General features: G+C 42.8%; 1 protein-coding gene across 2 annotated transcripts in view; it reads right to left on the bottom strand.

Annotated features, from left to right (window-relative positions):
* The window catches only part of ankrd12 (ankyrin repeat domain 12), a 15,003-nt gene extending 1,965 nt beyond the window's left edge, over positions 1-13,038 (bottom strand). Inside the window, exons 1-9 of one of the 2 annotated variants that reach the window (XM_020591274.1) lie at positions 12,901-13,038; positions 10,270-10,420; positions 8,506-8,577; positions 7,935-8,075; positions 6,527-6,730; positions 6,046-6,188; positions 5,576-5,723; positions 820-5,234; positions 135-248 (exon numbers count right to left, since the gene is read on the bottom strand). In XM_020591274.1, the coding sequence (XP_020446930.1) occupies positions 135-248; positions 820-5,234; positions 5,576-5,723; positions 6,046-6,188; positions 6,527-6,730; positions 7,935-8,075; positions 8,506-8,577; positions 10,270-10,420; positions 12,901-12,960 (5,448 nt within the window). In that variant the 5' untranslated portion in view covers positions 12,961-13,038. Of the gene's footprint in view, positions 1-59; positions 249-819; positions 5,235-5,575; positions 5,724-6,045; positions 6,189-6,526; positions 6,731-7,934; positions 8,076-8,505; positions 8,578-10,269; positions 10,421-12,900 lie in introns of those variants that run through there. The other variant, XM_020591273.1, reaches the window with a different exon arrangement.
* Between the last annotated feature and the right edge of the window lie 815 nt (positions 13,039-13,853).

The raw sequence follows: 13,853 nt of genomic DNA, 5'->3' as shown, positions 1-13,853 counted from the left end.
ATGTAGGATGTAAATCATAACCTTTTTAAGTATAAAAACAGTGTCACTGAAGTATTTTCATAACCTGTACCATTTCAGCTGTAAGTGACACATGTCAAAAGATGCATCACACAAAGAAAACAAAAAGTTACAACAATAAAACTACAAACCCTTTCAATGCTGTGCTGTAGTCGTAGTTTCATGCGGACGACCTCTTGTTGTTTGAACATCTCTTTCAGCTGCTCAGGTAGAGACGGCGGTGGAGTTATCTGTTCAGAAGCAAAACGATGGAGACAGAAACCGCTCAAAACGCTATCCACGCTGCAGTCTGACGATTAGTCACCATACAGGTCATCAGTCACCGGTTGTTTTTCAGCCAATCAGCCACTGGTACAAGCTCATCGTCTACTGTCCACTGCGACAGTGTTTGATTGATGGCACCGTCAGCAGCGATGCTTCTTGGTGCCTTATGATTTTATAACTGAGTTACGATGGTTGTCAATCTAACATCTCCAGCTAAAACCCAAATGTTTTTTTATGCTGCCCTTTGGTAAACTCAAACATAGCAAAATAATCTTAAATTATCACAATACATTCATAACTTGACCCTTAACAAACCTAACCCTCAATACTGTCAAATTACAGCTGATTGTCGGCAACCTGACCTTTTGTCAGTTTCATTTTGAATCCAAATTACTGGAATACAGAGCTAAAACACCACAGAATTCTCTGACTGCACTACACATCAGCAAAATTAACACTGGAGTGGGCACATTTTTGGAGGGAAACCACCCAATTAGGAATTTCTGGACTGTAAATCAGTGAAAATGAGGAACTTACTGTTGGTATGCAGAGTTTGCTGAGTGGGTTTCCATCTAAGAGGTAGGATCCGTTGAAGGTCACGTATTCGTCATAATACTGTGGTGGTTGGGGGGTGACACTACACAACACTTTGCGCTTCTCCTCGATCTTCTTGCGTATGTGCAGGAACTCGTAGTAAGGGTTGGCCCTCTCTGTCTGGTAGGGCTGAATCTCCTCCAGCTTCACAGAGTCCACAATTGCAGCCAAAGACTGCTGGCCTCTCTCTCTCTCCTGCTGAGTTGTGGAGAACGGCTGGGAGGTCGACACTTTAGGCATCTTTCGCTTGCGTGGATGGGGAACATGAACATCCATTTCTTCGTCTGCAGAGCGAACCTTGAGCCCAGCTCCTGAAGAATCAGATTCCCGGTCTCCAGATTGTGGAGAGGAACACCCTGAAGCACTGCTGCTATCAGTCTGAGCTGCTGGCTGGATGGAGCTTTGCTCTTCTACAGCTGACGAACAAGATGACTCTGGTTTCTCGTCAGCAGGCGTCGCCTCGATCGGCTCTGAGGTGGCCTCGGCTTTCGATTCAGACAAGCCCTCTGTAGCTGTACTACCCTCGACTGAACCCTCTGTTGTGACAGAAACAGCTGCACCACTGTTGCTGTCTGAGCTCTGTAGGGAGTCAGTCACCTCTTCAGACTTGTGTTCAGGGCTCACACAAGTCATGCTATCCATTTTCTCCACATGACCATCAAGACATTGGCCTGCAGTGTCACTGGAAGGTCTCGACTTCTTGCAGCCATGGTCATTTACCTCCATATCCTCTTGAGAACATTTGGACTCTGTGTTAGTTTTGTTGAAACCTGGCAAGGACTCACCAGTTGTGGAGCTCGGAACGTGTGAGCTGGTTGATGCAACAGGACTTCCCACCCTTTCTGTTGTAAAGCTTTCAGGGACTGTTTCCGTGCTGCTTTCTTCTTCTGGTCTTTCTGTGTGCTCCAAGAGTTTCTCTTTGTGGTCAGAATCCTGTGTGGTACCTGCTTCTGTCTGCTGCTGGCTCTCCACACCAGAAGATGGGAGTGGTTCTTGCAGCTGGAAGGTCTTTGTGTTTGAGAGTGCTGACAGCTCAGTGGACAGAGAAACTGTCGGTACTGACGACTGATCACATTCCTTGTTGCTACATTCTGCCTGTGAATTCTCCGTCACACTCTGGATGTCCTTCACAACAGGAGAGTCAGAGGAGGGACAAACTTTCTGCTCTGCTGACCCAGTTTGGGAGCCACTACATTGTGAGAGACTGGATTGTGGAAGTGTTAGGTTTTTACTCAAAGGATCTTTGTTTAACATTTGTGGTGTGGAGCAGCCAAGAGTAGTTACTTCTCTCTCTGTGACTGCATCAACCTCTGAATTCATACTAAGTTGATTACTAAGGCTCTCTTCCATTTCTACCGAGGCCTCCCTTGTTCTCAGCTCCTCAGCGGGTAGGCTGGATTTTGACAGGTTTTCGACAGCTTTGCCTTCAGTCAAAGAGTTGGTGTCCTCGTCCAGAATAGCCCTGAGGTACGGAGATTCATGTCTGCCAGACATCAGTGTCTGATTACTCTGTGACACATCTGGAAGACCGCTTGAATCTTTATCATGAACAGATGGCGATCTGGTGGCCTGAATGACAAGGGAAGACTGGAGGAATGCAGGTTGAGAGTCTGAGGCTTCCAGGTTCACATCTGAGTCATATTCAGTGTTTCTGGGTGTTAATGTTGTGGCCTGACAGGAGTCCTCTGAGCTGGCTACAGAGACTAGGGACACAGATCTGGACATGAGGCCACAGCGTTCACTGTCTGGTCTGGGTGATCTGGTCAGACAGTTTTCCACAACCGACATGACCTTCGCGTTGATGGAGGGCAGACTTGACTTTCCATCGAGAGATATTGTTCTGGGGCTGGTGCCGTCCTTAAGAGATTTGTCTCTGCTGTGGACATCTGAGGCTTCAGAGCTTTTGGAGCGCATTAGCTCCTTATTCAGACACGGTTCAGTCTTTGTTCTGTCTTTAGGCTTGGATTTCCCATGATCTACCAGAGGCCGCTGCTTAAGCCTTTCCCGCTCTTTCTGTTTGATTTTCTCCAGGTGTTTTTTATGCCACTGCTCAATCTCCTGGTCCTTCAGGCTGAGCATGCGCTCAAAGCTAGTCTGCATCAAGTCATCGTTCACAAGTCTTTTCTCTTTTGGCCTGGTGCCTCCTGCTGCTGGTGAGGCTTTTGATTTGGCCTTGTCTACATCTGTCTCGTTGGGCTTCGTCTTGTTAATCTTGGCCTGCTGAGAGCGCTCTTTGTGCCTGTCTTTATCCTTGTGTCTATCTGAGTCTCTTCGATCACGATCCTTCTCTGGCGTTCGCACAACTTCTTCCTTAGATTTTATAGATAAAGACTTACTGCTTTCAGACAGGTAGCTCTTCTTCTCTTCTAAAAGTAATTTCAGATTAGAACTTGAGGAAAGAGCCCCATCTTTTATTTTCTCTCTCTTCTTCCTGTCACAGTCTTTTTCTTTGGAGCGATCAGATTTACTATGATCTGTGGTCTTCTCCAGAGTTTTACCTTTCTTATCAGAGTTAGTGCGGTCCTTTTCTCTGAATTCCCCAGCACCATATTCTCTGTCTTGCCTCTCTCTATCAGACCGTTTGTCAAACTTCTCTTTAGTTTTCCTGCTGTCTTCATGCTTTTTTGCTGTGGATAAAGATTTCAGTTTTTCATTCTCTTTGTAATTTCTATCTCCAGGCAAGTGGGAAGAAATGGACCCTGCTCTTTCTTTTTCCTTCCAACGATCCACTGAATTCTGTGGTTCAGCTTTTTCAGAGTGCTCTGTTTTGACCTTTTTTTCCTTGTCAAGATGCCTTTTCTCCATTTTATCAGAATCCTTCTCCTTTCCTGGGAGCCTCTTGTCGGTTTTTTCACGCAAACCTTTTTCTGAGGGTTCCAACTGTTCTTGATCAGCTGTGATCCCACATATGGGTTTCTCTTCTGTCTCTTCTTTCATGCTGCTGCTCTGCAGTGACTCCTCAGGAATACGCCCTGAGCTATGGCAGTCCGCCCTCTCGTCACGCTCAGCCAGCTTTGAATCCTTTACCTTCTCCTCTTTACCAGCAGCCTCCTTTCGCTCTTTTTTCACAGTCTTGTCTTTTTCTCTCTCCTCTCTCAGCCTCTTCTCCTTGCTGCTGGTGTTTTTCTCCTTTGTGTTCCTCTCATCTTTGACAGGAGAGAAATCAGAGGTCTTCTGAAGTGAGTTGGTGTCTTCACCTTCTTTTTTCACTGGCAGAAGTTCATCTGTCTCATCACTTTTAAAAAAATTTTCTTTCCAGAACTCCCTGTCAAACTCCAAATTCCTGTGGCCATCCTTTCTGGTCTCCTTCTGCCTGTGGCGGCTCCGCTCTGCTTCATATTCCCTCCTGTGTTTGTCTTTCTCCTTGTGTTTAAGCTTATGCTTCTTTACTACTTTGCCATCCAAGTCCATTTTCCATAAGGCACCTTCAGTGCTGTCTATACTGTTTCCTATGCTGCCATCTTTATAAGGACTCAAATGACCATCATCTACATCTATGCAGGAGTCTTTCTGTTGATGTTTGCTCTTTTCTTTGTGCTTACACCCCTTGGTGCTGGAGCTTTCGGTGCAGTAGTCTGCATCTGTGTAGTGGTTGTATTTGACACTGTCCACTGGACAGGAGCCATCACTGATGGAGAAACACATCTTAGTATTTTCCTGTTTGAGTGGTGTTTGTTTATCTGTCAGGTTGTGGTTCATTTTGGGAGATTTGATAGATGATAAATGGAAGAGGTGGACAGATGAGTCATCTTTAGGACTGAAAGACATCTTGAAGGAGTCTTCCTCCCAACCTTTCTCTGTACTCTCCGACACAGTTGCAAGAGAGAGGACCAAGGTTTTACTGTTCTCTTTCCCATCCTCTTGGTTTTCCTTATTTTTATTCTGGCTCTTGCTCTTTCTCTTAACTTTGCCCTTGTCCTTTTGCTCAGCATTGTCCTTTTTAGACCTCGTATCTGCCTTGAGGCTCTCTGTGCTCTGAGAGCAGGTTGGGGAATTCCTTTTCTCTGAAAGGCTCTCCATTTCATCACTAGAGGTATCGGAGTTGCAGTGGACACGAGAGGTCTTCTGCTTTTTGGAGTTAGAGGAATCACCCTTGCCAGTCTGCTTTCCTGCCACATGATTCCTATCTTTGTCCTCCTTCTCCCGCTGCCGGAGTTCCCTCCGGAGGATGTGTCTGTCGTTCAGGGCTTTACTGAGATCCTCCTCCTCTTCCTCGTCTTTGAACTCGTACTCGTCCAGCCCTGGCACAGAAGCTGATGCTTTTGTGGCATTTTTGCCATGCGAGTCTTTTTCTGCATCAGAATCTCCCATGTTGTCGTCTACACTGGATGGATTGACAGATGGCGGGTCTTCAGACTCTGTAGAGAAGCAAAGACTAATTTTAACATACACAAGACAAACTCAGACAATACACTATGTTTACATGATATATACTGTACAAAAGCACCAAATGACCTATTTCCCAGTGACAAGTTACACTTTTTACCATCATCTCAGTGAATATAGAAAAATATACATTAAACTGATTGTGAAATCTTCAGCAGTGTCAACATAATGACTGCATGTAGAAGCTTTGGTAGTATAATGCCCTTCATATTGCAAAGTGCAATGGATAGGAAATACAGTAATATTAGAGTTAAGTTAAAGTTAATACTTAACACAGAAGGGTCAGCCAAACACTGCTGTATTCTGTGCATACCTGAAGAGCTGTCATCCTGGTCCGACAGCGGTACCTCTCCCTTTAATAGCTGCTCCAGCTCCTGGGAATCTGCTACATCCACCGGGCGCTCCCCACACTTGTTGGCCTGGAAGGCATTTCCACCATGGCGTAGTAGCAGTTTTACTATCTACAGAAAAAATATATTTATATATTGAGAATGTACAATGTCTGAGAATGTACAAAATCTTGCTCATATCCACATTTTAACAAGGTGGCAGACAAAAAGCTTCTGCTGTCAAAATGTCTGTTGTGACATTTATTCAGTATCAGACAACAACCCAAGGCATTCTACATTTCTAAACAGATGGTTTATGAGGTAACAGTTCTCATGGCTGATCTGTACAATCTGCAGTTCAAAGGTATGTGCAGAGACTTGATCAGAGGGACCCTAACCCTAATTTACTTTCAAGCCCTACATTATTATGGCAGGAGAGCTTTTAAGTTCTTACATCTTTATGCCCGCTGCTGGAAGCATCATGTAGGGGAGTGTCATCATCCAGACCCTGCGTGTTCACCTCTGCACCTGCTGCTATAAGGACCTTGGCCACCTCATAGTAACCAAGATTACAGGCTTCATGGAGAGGAGTCCAACCTGATGAGAGCAGCAAACAACATTGACAGGAATTTAGCTTTTTTTTTTGTCAGCCAGTCACAAGTGCAATTAATTTTAAATGTCAGCAGCCATTTGTGTTGGGAAATAACAGGTAGAGAGAAGAAAAGAAAAAAGACTAGACAAGCAAAAAAACATAGCGCATTAGGTACAAGGCAAACAAAATAAGATTATTAACGGGCACCGTGATGTCTCTTTTGCTATCCTATAATGAAACTTTGCCTTTGAATCAGCAGCTGTTACTTGGCTTTTATGCCATTAAAAGTTACCATACACACATGATGAAAGCTGTTAAATCATCACCTCCTGGGGCATCGTACCTGCAAAGTCTTTGACGTTGACATCAGCACCGAGGCTAATGAGCTCTTTCACTTGCTTGGCGTCTCCCCGGATGGCTGCCATGTGAAGGGGCGTCTCCCCGCGCTCATTCCTCTTGTTGACCTTGTCCTTCTGCCGAGATGAGGCGCTGCTGGGCACTTTCTTCTGCACAGGGGTCGTCTGAGAAGGGTGACTTGGTGTAGAGTCTGTACACAGGCAGGAGGAAAAATAAATGACGTTTGAGCCCAAAAAGTTTGTTTTACTGGAAACCTGAAAACTGTTTGTATGTGTAATTTTTTTAAAACTAATAATGGAAGACCATCATTTTGACAGATTAGAACACATAGAGCGATCTACCCTATAATGTAAAGTTAGACTATTAAAAAGCCCAATGCTTTGGTCAGAAAGAGAGGAACTGATGCTGTGGATGATGCACAACTGAGACCTGGTCAGCGCACCTCACTATCTGGGAGCTGACAGCCCGCTCAAGAGCCACTGACTGGAGGCCATGGAGCACGTCTGTGACCAATACGGGTCACAGAGGGGGCGCACCTGTGCCAATGGTGCAGAAGGAGTGCATGAAACAGATTCCCCCTGGTGAAATCAGTGCTTCAGGATCAGGGAAATCCTATGTTCAGAGAAACTTCTAATCACATCCTTAGAGAAATGTAGTGCAGCAACAGAGCACAGGTTCAGCTTTCAGATCAAAATTGTAAGGGCCATGAGAAACCTAATGACAGCTGCCTCTAAAAGCAAGTCAGTCGAGTTCACTTCAGTTAGCCTAACCTAACTCTGTGTATATAGGTTGTTCATATTTTAATGATAACTGTCTAATTGTCTTATTAAAAAAAAATGAAAATGAATTAAAATGCTATTAAATGTCTTATTAAAAAAAAAACACATTAAAGTGAGGAGTAATAATAACTTGTTACAAAATTTTTATGACCCTGTCCCTCAAACTGACAGATAGCGACAAAGTCTAGTGTGACTTCTGCTCCAGCTTCAGACATGCTTATCTAAACTTGGGGCACATAAGTGAATATGTTTACTGCCAAAATAGTTCCTTTATTAAGCATGGCACAATTGAGCAACCGCAACGAGACCGGTTTTACCAGGAAACTGTGCTCACTTGTGCCTGTGTGTATTTTCAGATATGTATTCACTGACTTACAACTACTCTGAGCTTTTCATTTACAAAAATGACCTCAGTCAATTATCTTGGAAACATAACTGTAAAAACCTTCTGAAATGGCACAGAACAACCTCCTTTCCAGCTGAGCTCCAGTTCAAACAACCTTGAAATATTAGAGTATGCTTGTCAAAATGCTCAGAATCATGACTCATCCAACAGTAAATATACTCTGAGCCGCCTTGAGGAGGTGGTTAAGGTGAGAGGGCTAGCACACAAACCTGGACTGTTGGCAGTCATCTGCATTAGGAGAGCCATCTGTTTGCGCTCTGACAGAGGATACCCAAACAAAAGGTTGGGAGCCTGGGACTTTTTGCCCCCAGCCTCCTTTTTCATCTTCTTCTTGTCTGGTCCATCTTTATCTGAAAAAAGAAGAAAAAAAAAACAAACAAACAAGTTAAGACTTTAGAAAACAGTCCCAAAACAGCAATTTATTTGTTAACAGTGTTATTGCTTTCCTCCTCCCCTTGTATCTGTTGAGCACACCGAGAAACAGATGACAAGCATGAGGTTTGAAAAGGGACCCAAGAAATAAATAAATAGATAAATAAAATAAAGACAGCATTCTCTTAAGACAGCCAAGTGCAGAAGGTGCACCTTGGAGCCCCGATCTCTATCAGTTGGTTGTTTCTACTAAACAAACATGCGTGAGCTGCCACAGTGGCAGATGCAGGGCGAAAACACACACACACGTGCATGTGTGTATGTATGGTTACAGCAGCATTGTAGCGCAAAGTGGGTGACGTGATTTGAAGAGGACAAGGGGGCTGAGGCTCGGGCTGCAGTGATTACCTGCGTATATCCTGCAGGGAGGCACTAATCTCTCTCCCCAGGTCTCAGTGGATTGGCCTGGGTCTGAGTCATCTAAGTGCAAAGCAGAGAGGATGGGGAGGGGAGAGAGGAGGGAAGGGAGAGCGGGAGGGGAAGTGTGTGGAAGGGTGGGAAAGCACTGCATTAACACACACACACTCTCTCACATATACTCAAATACAAACAGGCACAAAGGCAGACTCACACGTCACACACAGATTATGGGTCATGGCAACACACGACACAGGAGAGAATATCCAATCTGAGGTTGTCAATGGAACCAGTGCTTCACTTCTTCCTACTGCTGCTCAACACAGGACTAAAGCGGCACTAGGAAAAGGCTGCTGCAATGGCAAAGCCACCCTCTGTGCCACTTAGTGACATAAATCATACTCAGACAATTCAAGATTGAGGCTTTCTGTCTGTTAAAAATGACACAGGAACACAGTGAAAATCAGTATATTGAGCTTTTCTCTAAAGTGTACTTGGAATGCAAATATGCAAGACTTCAAGCAGTCTGTAAAACACATTATACTGTGCTTTGTTTACTGTAATTATGGCTGGACAATACACTGAAACCATTTATCTTCAAGTCTCAAATTTGATCTAAACATACAATTTAACTAATGACACAAGCAGAATCATCTATTTACATTAGTAAGAGGTAAGATTAAGAATTCAAGTTCACAGTGTTTCCAAACGAAAGCTAAACACTTGAGTGAAGCATTTTATCTTCTTGACCTCATGCAAATATGCAATTAAAACTTCCACCTAAATGACAGAAGCAGAATCATCTATTTACATTAGTAAGAGGTAAGATTAAGATTTTAAGTTCACAATGTCTCCGGTGTGAAGCTAAGCAGTTGAGTGAACCAGTTAATCTTCAACATGACGACAGTTACTGAGAACCTGCACATCTAACAACTGCATCAACACCAGGTCTTAAAGAAGAAGGCTGCCATTCCATGTTTTTATACTGATGTTTTATATTTATGCAGTCAGTTTCTTAGCACCTTCCAACATTCCTAGATGATCTGTGGATAGTTCCTACTGATAAAACCTTTAAAATGTATAGTTTTGTTTTCTTCCCTCTAACATCTCTGTAATTTAATAAACTGCTAGATACTGAAAATTTCTTAAAGATGAATAAATAGTGCATTTGTTGGTAACTATTTTCAGCAGCAGATTAATATGCATTTGGTGCACTGGTGAGCAATTACTGCAACAGGACAGTGAATGTGGAACAACAAACTACACTATATGAGGAAACATGTCACCCAGTACAACAGTGTGGCTCATGGATGTGTTTTTACTAATTTTCGGTTAAGAATAGTGGTCTATCACACAGAGAAGTAAGACATATCAGGCTTTGATTACACAGACAGTTCTTAGTAGAATGAATTCAATGGGTTTTTGGCTTTGTTAATAAGATATGGTTGAAAATATAGAATTTTACAAACTATCTTACCCTAAAAAAGCAAGACTGCTGAAGCCTGTTATTGTCCACAAAACACCAACAGCCAAGTCTCACATACAACTCCATCTACACTAATTTTTCTCATAATACAACTTGGCACAACTACATCGACGGTCAGATTTTGTCAAAACCCGTTAAACCTATAGACAGTGACTGAAGAAAAGGTCCAACATATGCCACCAGGGGGCAGTGTGATGTCATGGCAGTGAGCCAGCTACACTGCTGTTGGAGAAGGAGGAGAGAAAAGGAGCAGCAGCAACAGTCCTTACCAGTGTCTGAGTCTCGCTCTTCTGTCCGGGGCGGGCTGGTTGTGAAGGAGAGCTTGCGCTTCATGGAAGACTTGGTTTTCCCTTCCTTCCCCAGCAATTCACTCCGGTCCAGCTTCGGAGTTTTGGTGAAAGGAGACAGCTTTTCTTTGCTCTGTCAAGGGCAAAGAGGAAACCAAATTCAGGAAAAAAAAAAAAAAAAAAAAATTTCAGACATGTCAAACATAATAAAGGTGTGGCCACATTTGTGAGATGCCTGTGTGTCTGTACATGTAAACTGTAAAGTTATGACAGTGAATAAACTGAGGCAGCTCCATATAAAAAGCTCTGTTGAAAGGCATGACAAGAAAAGAGTTGAGATTATCGTGTGGGCAGTATTTCAGTTGAAACCAATGCTAGAACACAACACTAAACATAAAGAGCATGTGATTATATTATAGGCTGTGTTGTCTCTACATACAACATATTGTTTGGGTCTTGCAGGCAGGCAGTGGGGTTGTTTGCCTGACTCACTAAAATCTTATTCCCAAGGCAGTGCCAAGTGAAGAGTGAAAGATCAGGAGTGACTAGTTTTTTCCTTTATGTTTATACACACACACACACACACACACACAAATAAGTCTATTAAAACAGTACATTTGTGCACCATGAGAATTTTCACACTAGTGCAATGGTGTTCCCAGAGTAAATTCAGTGAAACTAACACCCTGCCCGTAGATGCTAAAATACCATAAAGAATGCAGAAAATAAAGTTAGCCACATAGAGGCCAAAAAAGATGAAGTGAAACTAGCTATAAAATACACTCTGCAGGCCCAACAACATAATTCAAAGTCAATTTAGGTCTAATTTTACAAAACTCACAATTACCTACAGATACTGTCTAGACAGAAGGCCTGATACAAATACTACATACACTGGTGTTAGGGATTTCTTTTGGTGAAGAAAGTCAGAGCAATAATTAAGCTGAGAACTACTCCTACTTCAAAATACAGATTATGTTAAATATGATCCCTGCCATCCCTGCAGCTGCCATTTGTTTTATTAATACGATGTTAGGTTTAACTGCATCATTTATGATTAGTTTTACATGTTCATGGAGGGGCTATCTGGCCTCTTCAGGAAATACTACACTTATGGTCAGTGGCATCAGGCCAAAACAGTAACAGCATAAATATGTTTTTATCACAGTGTCTTACAGTTCCAGTTACTGGGTTCTTGCACTGCGATCTGCAGACAAGTACCAGTACTTTTATTGAGCTGCACTTGGTGCAGTAAAATACTTGTCTGTCAGGTGGAAAAATGACTGCAGTGTGGTGCTGCTTTGACCTGAGTGAAGCAATGGGCCAGCGGTGCAAAGCTGTGTGAAAAGTAGAGGAGACTTGGGATGAGATGCATCTCTGCCTGCAAGCTGCATTAACTAACTTCTCCCTCTAATTTTCAACCGTAAATGGTGAAGTGAGAGTCAAAAAGTCAAGCAGTATCCCCTCCTGTTCCATCTCTAGCAGTCGGGTACCGTGGCGGTAATAAATGGCTCTAGAACAAATGTATATGGAATATAGAGCCCAAAGAGCCCTTTGGCTTTTGGTGGCATTGCAGCATCAAATAAAGAGGCTTACATTTTAGCAATATGTATACGCATGTCTAACACTGTTTGTAGAAGATGTATCTACAGTAACATAAGCAAATTATACAGAGGAATGTTTTCTCCCAGTAATATTGATACATTATTAATGTTCCAGCCACTACCACATCACATTCAATGTTACATGCTTGACACACATAACCGTTTATGTGAAACCGAAAATATGCTGGTTTCTGCTAACTGGACAGCAAAACACTAACGTTGCAGTCAGTTGGAATGACTCCAAACGACAACCAGAATAATTCAATACAAAAGGTAGATTTTTGAAAAGCCAATGTTAGCTTGCTAATGATGCTGACATATACATGTTAGCCAGCTATAGTACTTAGGCGCCCAGAAGGAAGAAAGCCACATCTGTGTAAAAATTTAGTCCTTTGGATGCTTTTAATACTCTACATTTCCATCCTGCCAAACTGATGGTAACCCTGGTTTTGCTTCATTCTTTGTCATAGTCTTTCTCTGTTACAGAACACAGCCTCTTGGATCTAACAGATCCACTCCCATCCTGGGTTGTATATGCTCAGGGAGCCTCCACGGTCTGTCTTTGAAATAAGTCATACTGATTTGAAAAACATCTTATAACCTCAGACGAAGTGCAGGGCAGATTTTAACAACACTGGACACAGAGGGCAAGAAATAGTATAGAGTATAGCTGAGAGACACCATATCCCCTCCCATTGTCACTTGATTTGTAAAATTATGTAAAATCCTAGTGCACATTTAAGGATTAAAATCTGTTTACAGGCAGATATATCTGACCCATGACTTAGCTTTTCTAAACATCACTGTTGCTGTTCTCAAACAAGATTCTGTTTAAAAACATGAACACCTAATCCTATACAGGAAGCATTATTTTTTTCACATTAAACAAAAAGAACCAATCACAGTAAAAGTATCAAAATGTATCAAAGTACTGGACCGATAATGAGTCTAGGAGAAGGAGGTCTGGATAAAATCCACATGGTACCCCATACCCCCAGTGCTAATGTACCTTCTTCCCCGCCTGCTTATCCACCATGGCTCCATCTCTGTCGCTCCCAGGTTTGGCCATGGTGCAGCACCTGACTAGCTGTGACAGCTACAGCACAGTAGGGTCATCATGCACCTGGAGACAGAAAATAACAGCAATGAGAAGAATCTTGACTCTGGCACACAATGGTCTGAGTGGATGACTGGTCTTTTTTTTTTAATAGACTTGGTGTAACCACGCAGCATGCGGACCAGACACCAAGGAGGCGTTTTCAAATACAGGTACAATTCAATTATGATCCTTCAGCGACCATATGGTTTCTCTACACCAGGGGTCGGCAACGTCGAGCCCGCGGGCCAATTCTGGCCCGCTCTGAAATATTTTTGGCCCGCCGGATGAATTTTGAAACGTTATATTTATATAGCATGAGTCCGAGTCACACGAACAGCGTCCAATCCTTTTTTATGTTATTTTATGACTATTAATTTGAGTTCAATTTGACACTTTCAAAGGTTCACTGTGAGTCGCTCTGTAACCCCTCCCCTCCTCTCCCGCACTGTGCTGCAGCTTGCGGTGACAGAACCGCTTTGTGTTGTGTCACTGCTGCATTCACATCCATGAAGCTGAGCATATAAATGAAATAAAGGACATATTCAGACACTTTCTTTATTATTATAACAACTTAATTATTATTATGCATTTGTTTTTATGAACAGTGACCACTGCTTCATCTGGAGGATTTTTGAAGCGGGATTCAGCGTGATCCTAAAAGACGGAAACACAGAACGGCCAATATGAGCACTAAAAAAACGAATTGATAACTACAACATTTGAAAGACTCAGTGGGAAAACTGGTATTTCCCTTCTTTCACCATTTTCTGTATGTCTGGTGTTAGAGATGTCATTTTAATGCGCAGGGCATTCTGCAAGTTTTTATGCGTCACTTGGTTTCTCTCCTGCGTCTTTATGGCATT

The sequence above is a fragment of the Monopterus albus genome, unplaced genomic scaffold (genome assembly GCF_001952655.1).
Source record: "Monopterus albus unplaced genomic scaffold, M_albus_1.0 scaffold14.1, whole genome shotgun sequence".
In the NCBI taxonomy this organism is placed as follows: domain Eukaryota; kingdom Metazoa; phylum Chordata; class Actinopteri; order Synbranchiformes; family Synbranchidae; genus Monopterus; species Monopterus albus.
The sequence above is the reverse complement of the archived record's forward strand: the minus strand, read 5'-3'. Positions and strand labels throughout refer to the sequence as shown.